Raw genomic sequence first — 14565 nt, 5'->3', positions numbered from 1 at the left:
GTGTGCATATATATAAATATTTTCTGCACTCTTCCACCACACGCTTTCCAAGTTTGATCCCGATCCCATGAATTAGGTTGAATTCGTACAATATTTTGTGTCCTTGATTTTTTTAGGGGAAGGTCAAATAAAGGACGAAAAGTGTCTGCAGCGAAATCATTAAAATAACAAATAATAATTGGGAATTAAACATGTTCAACATACTTCTCTTATTACAATATCAATACTTCGTCTGTAGGTAACACTGATTCCTAATAGTTTACGATCACCGCTGTGCTACATTCGCTAGAAAACTGCAATATTTTTACTGTCAACGCACATGAAACGTACTACCATTAACACTCAATATTGAATGGAATTTATTACCTTTATAATTTAGTAACTAAGCAACATGAACGCAAACAGTAGTTTATTCAACAGAGCTTGTTTTCAAGTCATTAATTAAATATACAGGGTGTTTCAAACCAACACCAACAACGTTTAGGAGGTGATTCCTGACACCAAGACAAGACAAAAGTATAGATCTACTGGGTACACAAATGCTTCCTTTCGAAGTTATAGGCTGCCCAAAAACATGAAAAAATGAACTTTAAAGGTTCATAGCTCCAAAACTATGGGACCTACCGTAGTCGGGTTAAGACTTCACTTAGGAACTACCATGTGCCCTATCCAAATATCTATGTTTCCGAATCATGCAGTACTTCCACAATAAGTTTTATAGAGATAATTGGTTAGTACTTCAAATTATATGCACGTAGACAAACTCTCTATAAAAATTGTTGCGTAAGTACCGCAGGATTCTCAAACATGTATTTTTGGATAGCGCACATATTAGTTCCTAAGTGAAGTCTTGACCCGGCTACGGTAGGTACCATAGTTTCGTAACTATGGACCTATAAACTTCATTTTTTCATGTTTTGCGCAACTCCGAAAGGAAGCATATGTGCACCCAGGTTGGTCTATACTTTTCGTCTTATCTTGGGGTCAGGAATCATCTCCCAAACGTTGTCGGTGTTGTCTTTAAACGTCCTATATATTCTGGAATCAAAAGTAATTAATCGATTAACGAAACGTTAAACATTTATCTACAACTAGAAATCTACGCCGCAGTTTAAGAATTGGTATACCAATACAAAATAATTACATGTATTGCGTTTTTCGGACGAGATAGACTCTTGACATCTTCAAAAAATGATATACAAGTAGATACATCTATGGTTGAGATTAAGAATAGGTGTACCAATAGAAAACAGTCACATATATTCCGCCTTTTGAACCAGACAGACTCTTACTATCTTGAAAAATTATATTTTGTAAGGGACTTTATATTCCTTAGTACAGGTTTTTTCTATGGGGGACTTAATTATTATGGCTATAAGTACAGTGTTTTCTGGGCTGGCAATGTTAGACTCAAACTGCGTTGATATCGAAGTAAAATAATTTTTGATTTGAACTTTTCTCAGATAGTGGTAGTGTCATGCATGTACAAGTGTGAGCGAAATAAATGTCGCGTCTCTTTAATCTGACGTTTTTTGAAAATATCTCTGATTTCTTTATATGTTCGAAATTTTGGAAGGTTTCCACAGCCGGATAGGTTAATGACAAACATGCTTTTAATGTTTGCGTTCAATATTATTTTAAAATAAAGAAATTAGAAACAAGAACCCTTAATTTGGCTGAAATTACGAAAATTACCAACTCTGTTGGAATGGGTATTTTTCTAGGCCGGGAGGAAATTCTATAGTTCAACGTAGAACTAAGACCTCCACGTCGGGGACAAAACAAATGGATTCATATCAACACACACAAAAACATTTAATCAAATCTTTCTAACACATCTTATATCCATACAGACATAAGAAATTCAGATACAACATACAGACTCCATAATTCAGAATTCGTGTATACAATAGAACAAATTTAAACGTTTGTATATTTGTATAATTAAGTCAAGAAATAGTTAAATCATAAACATAAATTAACTGTAGAATAGGGTGACCAAGTATTCTGTATTTCCCAGACCAGAACGCAGACTATATTTTAATTCTATGTCTTCAACAGTGGAGTTATCAATTTATATTGAGTTTTAAACAGATGTACACTTCGTTATAATCTGGCTGGATTGACTGCCCACTTCAATTGAGTTTACGATTTGACATCTTTATGCAGCAGCAGGGTTATAAAAGATGTGCTCCGAACCACTACGGGTGGTCAAATCTGTTTACAATTAATATATGATAATATATATATGAGTTAATGGGATTAATGGATCAATATGTGTATTCTAGGGGGTAAGACACCCTACCACTTCTTTAGGGGTTGACATATAGAACTAATCGAAAACGACCGATATTAATGTAGAATCCGTAGTTTTCGGGATCGCTAAGATGATTAGTGACAGTTCCGATGACACATGAGCACAAATTTAGTCGATGGGGTAATACACTTCTAGTGTCCCCAGAAGTGTGGATGGGAAGGAGGTAAAATGTAAAAATAATGGAAAACGTCCGATATTTGTGTCGAATCCATAGTTTTCGGGGTCTCTGAGATGAATAGTGAGACTTCCAATACTATTTAAAGTCCAAAGGGTGAGAAAGGGTGAATTTAAAATGTACAAAATGACCAAAGCTATTGTCGAATCCATAGTTTTCGTGATCAGGAAGTCGGCTGAATTAAATTACTTTCGGAGCATAGTTATATTACTCACCTCAATCTGCGTGTTTATTTATTAAAGGACATATTCTAAAGGGATAAAGTGTTTCAAAGTTTATAGCAAAAGTAGAATATCTTTAGTAGAATATGGGTTTTTATTATTCCACTTTCATTGAAATTTCCTAAAGAGAAAAAGGACTCACGTTTTTCATAAATCTATTCTCCCCGTGCGAAAAACGGGCATTTCACTTCTTTTATGTAAGTGGCAAATCTGGTAAGTGTTGATTGGTTACAATATGTATTTATAATTCTTAACATACAGATAACACTTAATAGCAATTTATGCATCTTTTTGCTTTTAACTTTAACGGCCTATCCGGTTTGTTATGAGGACCAGATTGTGTCACTTGATCAGGTCAAAAGTCACGTTGCGTGCTAAATCGAGTCTGGAGATTACAAATCCACGTAACTTCGCGTGGGGTGCCCTGGGTAATTCGCACAAGATGCATATACTTTATCATTATTCTTGATTTTACTGAAACAACTTGACTTTTGACAATGTTCTCTCCATATTTATCTTACGTGTTATACAACGTTTTTAAGCTCTTTATTATGTCTTTGCAATAAGCTTTCATTAACCATCTCCTTATTATAGTTTTTCAGATATGTGGACAAATTTATTTTTGTAATATTTTTTCCATGCCTTCATTTTCTCTTTGATTGATTTTCCATTGACTTTAATGTTCATGTTACGTGACTTTTTTTTTTACTACGTTCCATCCATTTTACGACAATTTGCTTTTAAAATATAAAATATCTTCTATATTTAAGCTGAATTTCAGCCTTCTCTCTCTTTTCGTTTTTGAGAGAAGTGGAGTAATTATTTGTTTTTAATTTCTTTTCCATTGACAAAGTTCGTGTTTCGTGATTTTTACTATGTTCCATTTATTTTAGGACAGTTTGCTTTTCGAATACAGAATCTACATAGTCTCTTCTACGTTTGAGCTGAATTTCAGCCTTCTCCCTGAATTTTGTTCACCTCATTGCAACCGGAGATAGGCCCTTTGTAGATAAATTCGTAGCATTTTTGTTAAGAATAAAGGAATCATTTGTACACTGTTTTGTCGTTCCAGAGATGTAAATAATCCACAGCTTCGATTTTGGAGCACTGCGCGTAGCGGAAGTGGGCATAGTTCACCTAAGAATCCAGACCTTCCAAGTAGCAGAAGAGGCAGCAATAGTTGTGATTCTGGAGGTGAAATTTCAGATCCAAAGTCCATAAAACCTAGAAAACGACGAGGATCGTCAAGACAGACGTCGAAAAAAACGAACGATCCAACTAAACCAGAGACAAGTGAGTCTGCCATCTAGAAAATAAGTTTGTGTAGTGGCTACTCATTAAATTGTGCAATATAGTACGATTACTCTTTGTATATATAAATTGTTGAATACATATAAAAACTTTTCAGTGTTTGTATCACTTTGTAGATTATGATAACACATTTTTTTATCTTCTTGCCATATCCTGCCTGTTTTGTTAGGTCATCTAACCCTAAGATCCAGCATTCATTTCAACAATAATTGTTTTACAGTGTACATTCTCGATTTTCAGCATTAGGAAAACTTTTCTGACTCCCCGAGAGTAATCCAGATTTATCTTAACAGACAAACAGGTTGAAAAAGTTTTGAGAAGAAACGAAAGAAGAATTATTTGTTGTTTATTTTGCAGCAATTTTCATTCATTTTGTTGTAAGTTTTCTAACTCGTTGTTTAAAACTTTTTTCAGGTGCAGCAGAGGAAAATCCGTCGTTTGATACTGACGACTGCAGACTTAGATTACTTGAACATATTAATCTGTCTCAAGACAATATGCTGTCAACGCTTCGTCGAATTCAAGAAGAAGTTTCGAGTATGTATTGGTGGAGATCCATTGACACCTTTAAGTAAGAGTAAGGCAGTCTAAACCTGTATGATTTGTGTCATTTATTTCAGACAGTGTGCCATCTGTGCCATGAAGAAAGAGGTATTCAACTGCGGCATTTAGTGGTTGATACTTCATTATTCATTATTTTGATATTCATCTTAACAGCTTTTTTCGTAGCGTACCATTGCTTTCCTTAATACTGTTACTGAGTTGTTATCGTTCAGTTAGCAAGTGTAAATTTCCATATAAAATTATTCTTCAACTGATTTTCTATTTTTATCATTCTCTTCTTGAATATCACTAAAAATTGGCATCGTTTTAAAGCTAGATTGCCATGCTGCAAGAATCTTGTAGCAGTCATTAACAAAAAATCTTGCAAATCTACAATATTTCTCCATGTAAACATAGTGTTGAAGGGACATGCAAAAATTCTTTAATCTTGCAAGGGGTCAATCAATTTTCTGGGTCATCTTGCATGTTGCCTGCTATCACCCTCCCACTGACATAAAGAGCAAAACAGTTTCACCAGTTCCAAAACGATGGATTCTTTTGGATGGGGAGGGCAAGCGCTCCAAAATACGTGTTTCTAATAAGGAGGTTCACTATTTGTCCACTAGAGTGCAGTGCTGCATGGGTGGATATATCTTTCTTGCTTTAAGAAAGTTGCAATGTGTAAACAGTAAATAGAAAGATGCGGTTGCAAGATTTTTTAATGACAGCTACAAGATTCTTGCAGTATGGCAACCTAGCTTAAGCCTGTGTTTGCTTTCTGTTGCTCTTTTGGAGTTGATAAACGAGTCAGGTGAAGTATAAGCAATGCACAAAAGATTCCTACCCACTTAGTTACAATCTCTCCTTTTCATGTAGGCCTGGAGACCCAGCAATCAGATCTTGATGATAAGTACCACGCAGTAAAAGATACTAACCAATTGATGACAATGGCTCAAAATGATCTTCTGTTGCTTCGACGGGTGGCGAGAGGGTCGAAGATGAGATCGAAGCGATGAAAACAGGTAAGATAAAAAGCAATTGTGTGTTAGAAACGTCTAAAATGAAATCTACGTAGGCATGCTGGAAAAAAAAAAAAAAAAGTGCATGATCTCACTTAACGGGAGAACAAAATAACCCACAAAGTGTTTCTTCACTAATTCGTTACGTTTACTTTCTTTTTTTAAGTTTGTCCACAACTAGCTTGCTCTTACAAATATTAATGCTCAAATCTAAATATTAAATGTGATTAGAGGCTGTTAATGGCAGTATGCATGCGCGACCGCAGCGGGGCGTAAGAAGGAGTAGTTGCCTCCCCTGGATTTTCGAGATAATTCAGTTCTTCGAAATACGTTTCGAAACATATTAGATTTGCGATTACAGTATTTTAATAAACTGTATTTACCGTCATTTTAAAGTCATGCAATGTATTTTTTTATATATTTTACTTGAAGTATTATAGGATGAATGTATGTATTCGTGTCTTCACTTCTGTCAGTTTTAATACTCCCTCCTCGCACTCCTCTTGCAAAAAATCCTTCGGGCGTTTCTGGTAGTATGCTTAATTTGGGTTGGCGGTAAAGTTGGTTAAGTTTTGCACTCTATTTTAAAGGTAAACGGTAACAACTGTCTACTTTACATACTCTGCTTGTTTTGCTCAGTTACTAAATTATGTTGTGTTTGACATGAAAATATCAGGTAGTCTAAAAAGTATTGAGCACTCGGAGGTCAAAATTGAGAATAGATTTATTGTGATTTGAAAATAATATTATGAAACCACATATACACCATTCTGTTTGATCATTTTCTGCCAGTTTTCTGACTACACCGAATACCGTCGCTATAGAACTTGTGTTTTTCTGGTCAAAAAAATTGTGACTCGTGGTTTTTCACAAGCCTCTTTTGAAACTAAATTAGTACTATTCAGAGAGTTCTGCATAGATCGAAACAAATCATATAGTGTTGCGATGCCAGGTCCAAGCTATACGATGGATGCATTAAAGCTTTCCAAGCAAAGGTCTAACATCAGCGTGATATAAGATAACTTTTTCGTTGGCCAGTTCCAGCCGTTTCTTTTGAATTGGTAAGTGCACTCTCGCGGTGATTGTAGACAGTACAGGTCTGTCATTCTACCCAGCGGCAGCGTCTGGTCATATCCACAAAATAAATGTTATTGAGTCAGATGTCGTAGTACTCAAACATCGACCTTTATATATATATATATATATATATCAGCATTTTCCAAATAGTTTAACACTGATTGGTGATGAGTGTTTAGGTCATTTGCAATGTCATGATTCCTTATATGTCGATGTTGCTCGATCTTGGTTCACTTTCGCCAGAATATCGTCTTTTGCTCTGATTGGTCACCCAGTTCGAGGAGCACTAACATCGAAATTTTCTGAATCAAAGCAATTGAACCGTCTTTTGGCTGTTGATTTTGATAACGTATGTTGCCTATAAACATCTGGCGACCTGCGTACGCAACATTTCCGCCTTTGTCCAAATAAAATTGTAAAATATAGAGCAGTGTTTCGAAAAATTTACTCATATTCACGGCGTATTATATCACCTCTTATTATAAAAACTCCACCACTTTTCTGTACATCTAGTAGCTTCACCTGTCAACTGACAAATGGCGTTATTCCTGACCCGCTGCGACTACTGTGCCTTGAGATTTGGAATACTGACGCTATCTCCTGCTCTAGAAGCTCACTACTTTTTAGACTGCTTGATAAATACTTGTGGATTTTATGGAAGGAATCTAAGTCTTAATGGTAGTATCGTGTTTCATGAGAGTTGACGGTACAGTTTGTTAAATATTGCATTGTCCCAAAGTTAAGCGGTAACGCGTTTTTATACTGTGTTCATATTGTTTAGATACTAAATTATGTTGTAGTTGACCTGGAATAAATGTTTGTAGATTTTGCATAAGTATTAGGAACTTTAGTTACATCTAATACGGCCATTGTCTTAATAAGAAACAGTAAAGCGCGTTTACATTCAGCACCACAACCATTATCCATTTTCTAATAAAGGCAGACAGTGAATGGAGCGGAGCGATGATTCTTAACTACCAGGAAATTTAGTATTACTCGCAGAGACGTTTTCCTTTCACAATAAGGATACAAATTTTAGTTGGGCTACTCGAAATTTAGTAGGGGAAGGGGGTCATATGGTCTACCTAACTATTTTACTGTTTATACTAGCTGAACCTGTGCTGTCTACACACCGCGTCATTCACATATGAGCATGAACCTCCTTGCCATTCTTCATAACATCTATACATATCCCTAGACACAAATGAAAGACGTCTTGGCCATGAAAAATCGGCAAGGGGTACCATAAAGGGGAGATTTTTCGATTATTTTTTTTCCGAACCTTGCACCTTTGCAAGATTTGAGTCTACTTCCTATTGGAGTTTCTGATTCATGTATGGTCAGTGTTTTCTTTCTTCTTGCATGCAGCATGTAATAAACAAATACATTACATACACAATTAATTATAATTATAGAATTCATTGGACAAAACACTCCAAATAACAAACATTCATCTTAGGCTGGAGAAATCGTTATCCTTCGTTTATCATTATCATTTGGCTATGAAACAAATTCCTGAGAGACATGTAACTACTGTATACAGCTATGTTGTTTTGGAATGTATAACTCGTAGGATATGATGTTTTAGTTTGTTTTTTTTATAACATTTCCAATGTACTTCATAAAGAAATAAAGGCCATGTTTTCTAAATACTCAATTAGAACTGGACAATCTACACAAAATTTGGAATCGACCAATGAAAACGGCACGTTTTTAGCACTTGTGGTTTTCGAGATCTCATTGTCGAAAGGATTGGAGATAAACATATAAACTTTTCTTTGGAGACAAACATATAAACCTAACATTTTAATATATAGACTAGCTGAACCTGCGTTCTCTACACAGCGCATCATTCACATATGAGCATAAATCTCCTTCTCATTCCTCACAACATCTGTACATGTCCCTTAACAGACACAAGTGAAAGACGTATTGATTAAAAAAGCCAAGGAATATCATAAAAGGGAGACTATTTTCGATTTTTTCTCAATATCTCGCACCGTTTGCAAGATTTGAGCCTACTTCCGGTTGGAGTTTCTAATTCATGTATGACCAGTGTTTTCTTTCTTCTTGCATGCAGTATGTAAGAAGCAAATACATTACATATACAATTAATTATAATGTCAGTTATATATGGTGTTCATTGGGCAAAACACTCAAAAAAATAAATATTTATCCTAAGACTCGAGAAATGGTTATCCTTCCTTTTTCACTATTATTTGGCCATAGAACAAACGCCTGAGACATATACAACCCCAATATACAACAGTGTGGTGTTGGAATGTATAATGCATAGGATATGATGCTTTAGTTTTTTTTTTTAATTTCAACGCTTCCAGCGTACCTTAAAAAATGTAATAAAGAAATAATGGCCATGTTTTTTTTTTTAAATATTCAATTAGAACTGGACAATCTACGCAAAATTTCCAATCGATCAGTGAAAACGTCATCTTTCTAGAGCCTGTAGTTTCCGAGATCTCATTGTCGAAAGGATTGGCCACAAACATATAAACATAGTTTAAAATAACTCGGAAGATGGAAGCACAACTCACATGCATTGATTTTAGAGAAGGCTTATTAAAGTACAAAAGCTTTGAACAATAATTTTATATCGTAAACTTTATGAAAAATATATAGTTAACTAATTTAGACTATTTAAAGTACAAATACTTAAAATGTTTGTCTCTGTTAAACGTGAAATCACACATAACCGTAAATGAAAGATTTGAAAGCTAAAGTTACAGGTTGGAGCTCAGGCGCTTTTAATTGCTATTGTAGCATTTTAATAGATAGATAGCTATTGATTAGGTTCTACGAAAATGATCTTGTTTTTGTTTTATGTTTTATCAGTCCCAAAATGTGTGGCTGTAAAGATTAAAAAAAAAAAAAAAAAAAAAAAGAGAATTCTTATGTAACCTCTACCAGAACTTGTGTGTATGATATCTTTCTATATATTATACATAAACCTTTTAAATATTTGAAGTACCCTTGATGAGTTCACTAAGGATAAGACCATATCTTATTGACAGGGATAATATTTAATGTGAAAGAAACATAGAAGTTGAAGTTTCATCTCTATTCGTATAACGCCTTAAATATCTGTATAACGGGAGAATATAGTTACGTGTGCATTTTTGTCGTCTCAATGATTGATAATGATTATATTATTATGATATAGATGAATATTGATATTTAGGGGTTTACATATTGGAGTGAAAGATGCATTATGGAAAAAACAGAAAAAGAAATTTTACCAGTAATGAATAATGGAAATCAATGTCACGTCATTAGTGTACGCTTTAAAATTTGACAGTGAGTAAAGAATTTGAGAGTGACTCTTTTCGAAATGTTTGACATATAGACCGATAATTTGGGTAGAGTTCAAGACTTGTATGAGGATGATCTGTTAAGTACTGTACTAGTTGAGCATTCATTTCGCTACTGCCGGAGGAGTGTAAAACATGGATATTTAGATAGTGCAGAATAGTTCTTATGTAACTCCTTGAACTGCTTCAGATAGATTCCGTAGTTTTCAAGCTAGGGCATTTTAAAACGTGATGTTTCGCATTTTCGGTGGTTTATAACTCTGAAAAGAGTCGTTTCTCGACTCATTTTTATTAGAAGTATTTTTTTCTTTCTTTTATTTGAGATAAGCCATAAGTTTGGTCATCGAATCTCTGAACATACTGTGTGTACACATGTCTACTGTGTATCTAAGTGTTTCAGTATTTCATGATTTAAAACTAGTTGTGTATTGATTTGACTTTTTTTTCTTTGTTCTAGGCATATTGAAAAGATGATTTCAGCCTAAGTTCTTGTAGAGATCGTCTCGCCCTCAATTGCTCTTGTTTTAAGAGGTTGAATGGAAGGAACGAGTAGGGTGATAATTGTTGTCACTCATAGAATATATTCATCGTTGCGATTAAATCGGGATTTGACTATAATTTGTTTCGATGTATTTTGTTTACTAATGTTAGAATTGACGAAAGAAAATGCTCGTTCCTGCATTCTACACTGTGGAAGTTTTTTTTCTTTGTTAGAAAGATGTTAAGATATTTCTTACATACATGGTTCCTTTATATTAATTAGTACTTGTATAAGTTATGAAGTAACTTTAAATTTTTAAGCATAAAATAAGATATATATATTTTTTTATAGAAAGTAAGTACAAAGTACTAGTTAAAGAATTTTAAACTGTTGTAAAGATTTGAGTGGAATATTATTCAGTATTTTTTCTTCTTCTATAATTGAGGCTGTAACTGGAAAATGGGTTAACACTAGGATGCCTGAGAAGAAGACTTATCTAGAATGCCCGATGGAGTCATTTGGACTCCCCCGACAATTCATTGATTTCAGGTTGAATTTTGTCCTTGATTTTGTTTTCAGTAAACGCATAGAGTTCCTACAAACATCGTATTTCACAGGACTCAGATATAATTTTTTTTATAATTTTAAATTTTGATCTGGTCCTTTATTAAAAATACAGTCTACAAAAGTATGCCAATTTGCTACTTTTTTGTTTTACAATAATATAATCAAATGTGAACACGGAAACAACTTCAGTTATTATTAATCGTTGCAATACAAAGAGTTACTGAAATTACGCAGATTATTTCATATCTAATAATAATAATAGTAATAATAATGATAATGCCTCCCTCACCTCAATTACTAAACAATTTCCTTGCATGTGGGTACAAAATGTCACTTAGTGAACCAAACAGTATTTAATTTTATGCATAATCAAGACCCATAACATGAGTTGAGTTGATTTGGAGTTTAACGTCCCTTTCAGCAGCAAGGCTGTATGACACTAGACCTATTGATTAACGTGGAGTCCGAACCACATGAGCTCCGCTGGGAATCGAATCCGGCTCTCCTACGAAGACCCATTACTGTACAAATACATTCAAAATATCATCTATAAACTGTTTCCGCATTTTTTTCTGGTCACAAATTTCTGCTGATACCTACGAGACGAGGCGAGCTAGGTATTTTGTGACAAGAGACGAGACTCCACATTCACGACACCTTTTCGAGAGAATATAGCTCAGAATTCCTCTGTTGGGCAAAACTACAAATCCCACACGTACGCTAAACGTTTGAACTACACTTTCCGCATACTAACTTCTTACATAGTGCAAAATCCTACACCGCGATTAATTTTAGATTACACTTCATATGGACGTATTTGAGGTGGTTCATGGCTCTTTCTTTTCTTCTGATTGTGTTGCACAATTACTCTAAACACCATATTCATCGGCGTCAGTTATGTTGTTAGTAACTTGATGAATTTCTGGTGTAGCATTTTTCCTGTTATTTCATTTTACAAGACCGAACTGTTGGGCTGCTAGATTCTCTTTCTGAAATGAGTGCACACGCCACATTTTAAGACCTGCTTGCATTGATTTCCTTGTCGTCTGATAGATAATATCCATACCGAATATGTCGTTGTGATGTTTCAGTGTGTCTGGAGTTCCTTTTACGTTGTTTTAAATGTCAACATGTGAATATGTTGTGCGCAAGGCCTACCGCTCACTGGCGACAAAACAATTCCGCAACTATCTCGTCGCTCTCGCCTTCAGTCAGCAACTTCACGGAGACAGAACATTTTTGTTCCCATACCATCGGTCACTGGCGACGGTGACAAAAAAATGTTGCCCTGCTTGGCGACACATCGGCAACTTTCCTGTCGCTGTCGCCTCAGTGAGCGGACTCGCATAAGACTCAATGCATTTAACAAAAGCAACAAGATAGTTGCCCGACAAAATGTTGCCAGTGAGCGGTAGGCCTAAGACGAGATATTTCAGCATGTTTGCAGACCATAGTGGAATGCAATTCATTTTTGATAACTTTTAGAACCGTATACCTTATTTACTGTCCTCACAGGGTTAGTGCATTTCTAAGTGTCTTTACGAGATTACTGTAAGTAAAAATTTTCAGTATTCACACTTCGCCCTTTCAAAATTACACGTTCATCAGCTGTATCACTATAGAAGGTAAATGATATTCCTGTTTTACCAACGGTACGTCCGGAAGATCAGTCCACAAGCTATGTACTGGACTATCATATTTACCAAATACATCATGTGCATGTATAATTCAAGTGAATAGTTCGATTACTTGTAAAGTTAGGCTGAAACTGCTGTTTTGCATTTGCCTGTCGGCTTCAGTCATTGTGAAATTCCAAATATGTTCCAGTATATGATGATTGTATGTACAATGCACTGACAGGAGTGCCAGAAATGACATGTTGTTTTGCATACCGCGTAAGTTCATTTATTTTCTTTTAGTTTAACGTCCTTTGATTATGCACCGATGCTAAGGGCAACGGTGATGATGAGATGGTAGTAAGTAGGAGAAAACGGATGAATTCCGAGAAAAAACACGTTCACGAAGTCTGTTCGCCTCAAAGCCTACTCTATGAGTGTTCTGGTTCAAGTGGTAGAGCGTTCACATCTGGTGCATGGGGTCCTTGGTTCGATCCCAGCTCGCGCCAAGTGAACTTTGTGGTGGACAAATACCGTGTGCGTGGGTTTGCTCGGGGTTCTCCCGTTTCCTCATTTCACAATTTAATTCATTTCTCATCATCACCGTTTCCTTTAGCCTAGCCGGCATAACAGTGGGACGTAAAACTCAAATATTTCATTTTTTTTTCATCAGTGTTCTGGGATCGAACCATGGACTTCATGAACCATAGATGAACGCTCTACCATTAAGGTACCGCGGCCCATGGCACTCCTTTAGATCATTATGATAGCTTTTATAGACGTATTTCAACCCATATTGTTATTGTAATTATGAAAGGAGTGAAAATGGCTCCATTGGGCATTTAAGGTAAAATCGTTCTAAAATATTTAGCTATATGTTTGATTTTTTTCCCCTCATATATGGAAGTGAAAATGGTTAAAAGTCACGGAAAGTTTTTATTGTGACACACACAAAAAGAAAATTGTAATAAAAAGTTTGCTGACAAGGAGTCAAAATGACTCCACAGCGCATTCTAGTGTTAATACGTTTATGCTGTTGTTTCAGTTTTGCCTCAATCAAAAATATTAAAAGATGTTTGTATAATCAATATTGTTTTATCTAGTTAAATATTTATATTTATTGAATTAAATTGCAGTTTCTAAGGGGCCAATATAATCACAACAACAGTTTAGTTTCTGTTTTTACTTTTCGTTTTTGCCTTTGTTTAAGCCAACGATATATGTTCATTCAATGTCTCCTTTTCATTACAAGATATTAGTTCCGTAAATTTTGCTATTCCCAGATGGAAGATAACAGTGTGTTAACTCTGAACTGCCCTGTTGTACGCAGTATTTTACATACAGTTATATGAAAGAGTTAAAGTCTTGCTTGCGTGATAGATTTTTTTTTTTTTTTTTTTTTCTAAATAAAGTGCCATTTCTTTTCCTCTGATTTCTGGTAGTAAAGAATTCCTTTGAAATGAAGACTGTTGAGAAAGTAAGTGAGAACCACTTGTACCGATATTGTATATAAAAAAGTAAAAGTCAAATATGCAAGTATTTTTTATTGCATGTCCATATAGTCAAAAGTTTTATTGTAATTTTGTAAAATGTAAAATATAAATTTTTGTATAATTAAACATAATATATAAATTGTCTTTCATTAATATCCTGCTAGCATGGTGCTTATCCTGTGAATCTCACACATTAATAAAAGACAAATTTTGAGCAAAGCATATACTACAGGGTGTTTCAAAAAGAATAACCTCATTTTAAAAGTCAATATGTATTGATAAAAAACACTACAAAAATGGGATAAATTGCGAAACACTCACAAAATCTTCAAGTGTTAGCTATGCTATTCTCTGCTTGCGCGGCGAGTAGAGTTTCGCGGACTCTGCTCAAACGTTTACCAAATTGTTTCCACCATTTC

At 34.9% G+C, this 14565-nt stretch overlaps 1 protein-coding gene across 1 annotated transcript in view; it reads left to right on the top strand.

The window, feature by feature from the left end:
* The window catches only part of LOC145687829 (uncharacterized), a 92968-nt gene extending 79693 nt beyond the window's left edge, over positions 1–13275 (top strand). The window contains exons 16-19 of the mRNA XM_081761281.1: positions 3786–4006; positions 4439–4561; positions 5444–5589; positions 10447–13275. Coding sequence (XP_081617407.1) covers positions 3786–4006; positions 4439–4561; positions 5444–5583 — 484 coding nt within the window. The 3' untranslated portion in view covers positions 5584–5589; positions 10447–13275. The remainder of the gene's footprint in view (positions 1–3785; positions 4007–4438; positions 4562–5443; positions 5590–10446) is intronic.
* The last annotated feature ends 1290 nt before the right edge of the window (positions 13276–14565 follow it).

Source organism: Thermobia domestica, chromosome 6 (assembly GCF_964235325.1).
Source record: "Thermobia domestica chromosome 6, izTheDome1.hap1.1, whole genome shotgun sequence".
In the NCBI taxonomy this organism is placed as follows: Eukaryota; Metazoa; Arthropoda; class Insecta; order Zygentoma; family Lepismatidae; genus Thermobia; species Thermobia domestica.
The sequence above is the reverse complement of the archived record's forward strand: the minus strand, read 5'-3'. Positions and strand labels throughout refer to the sequence as shown.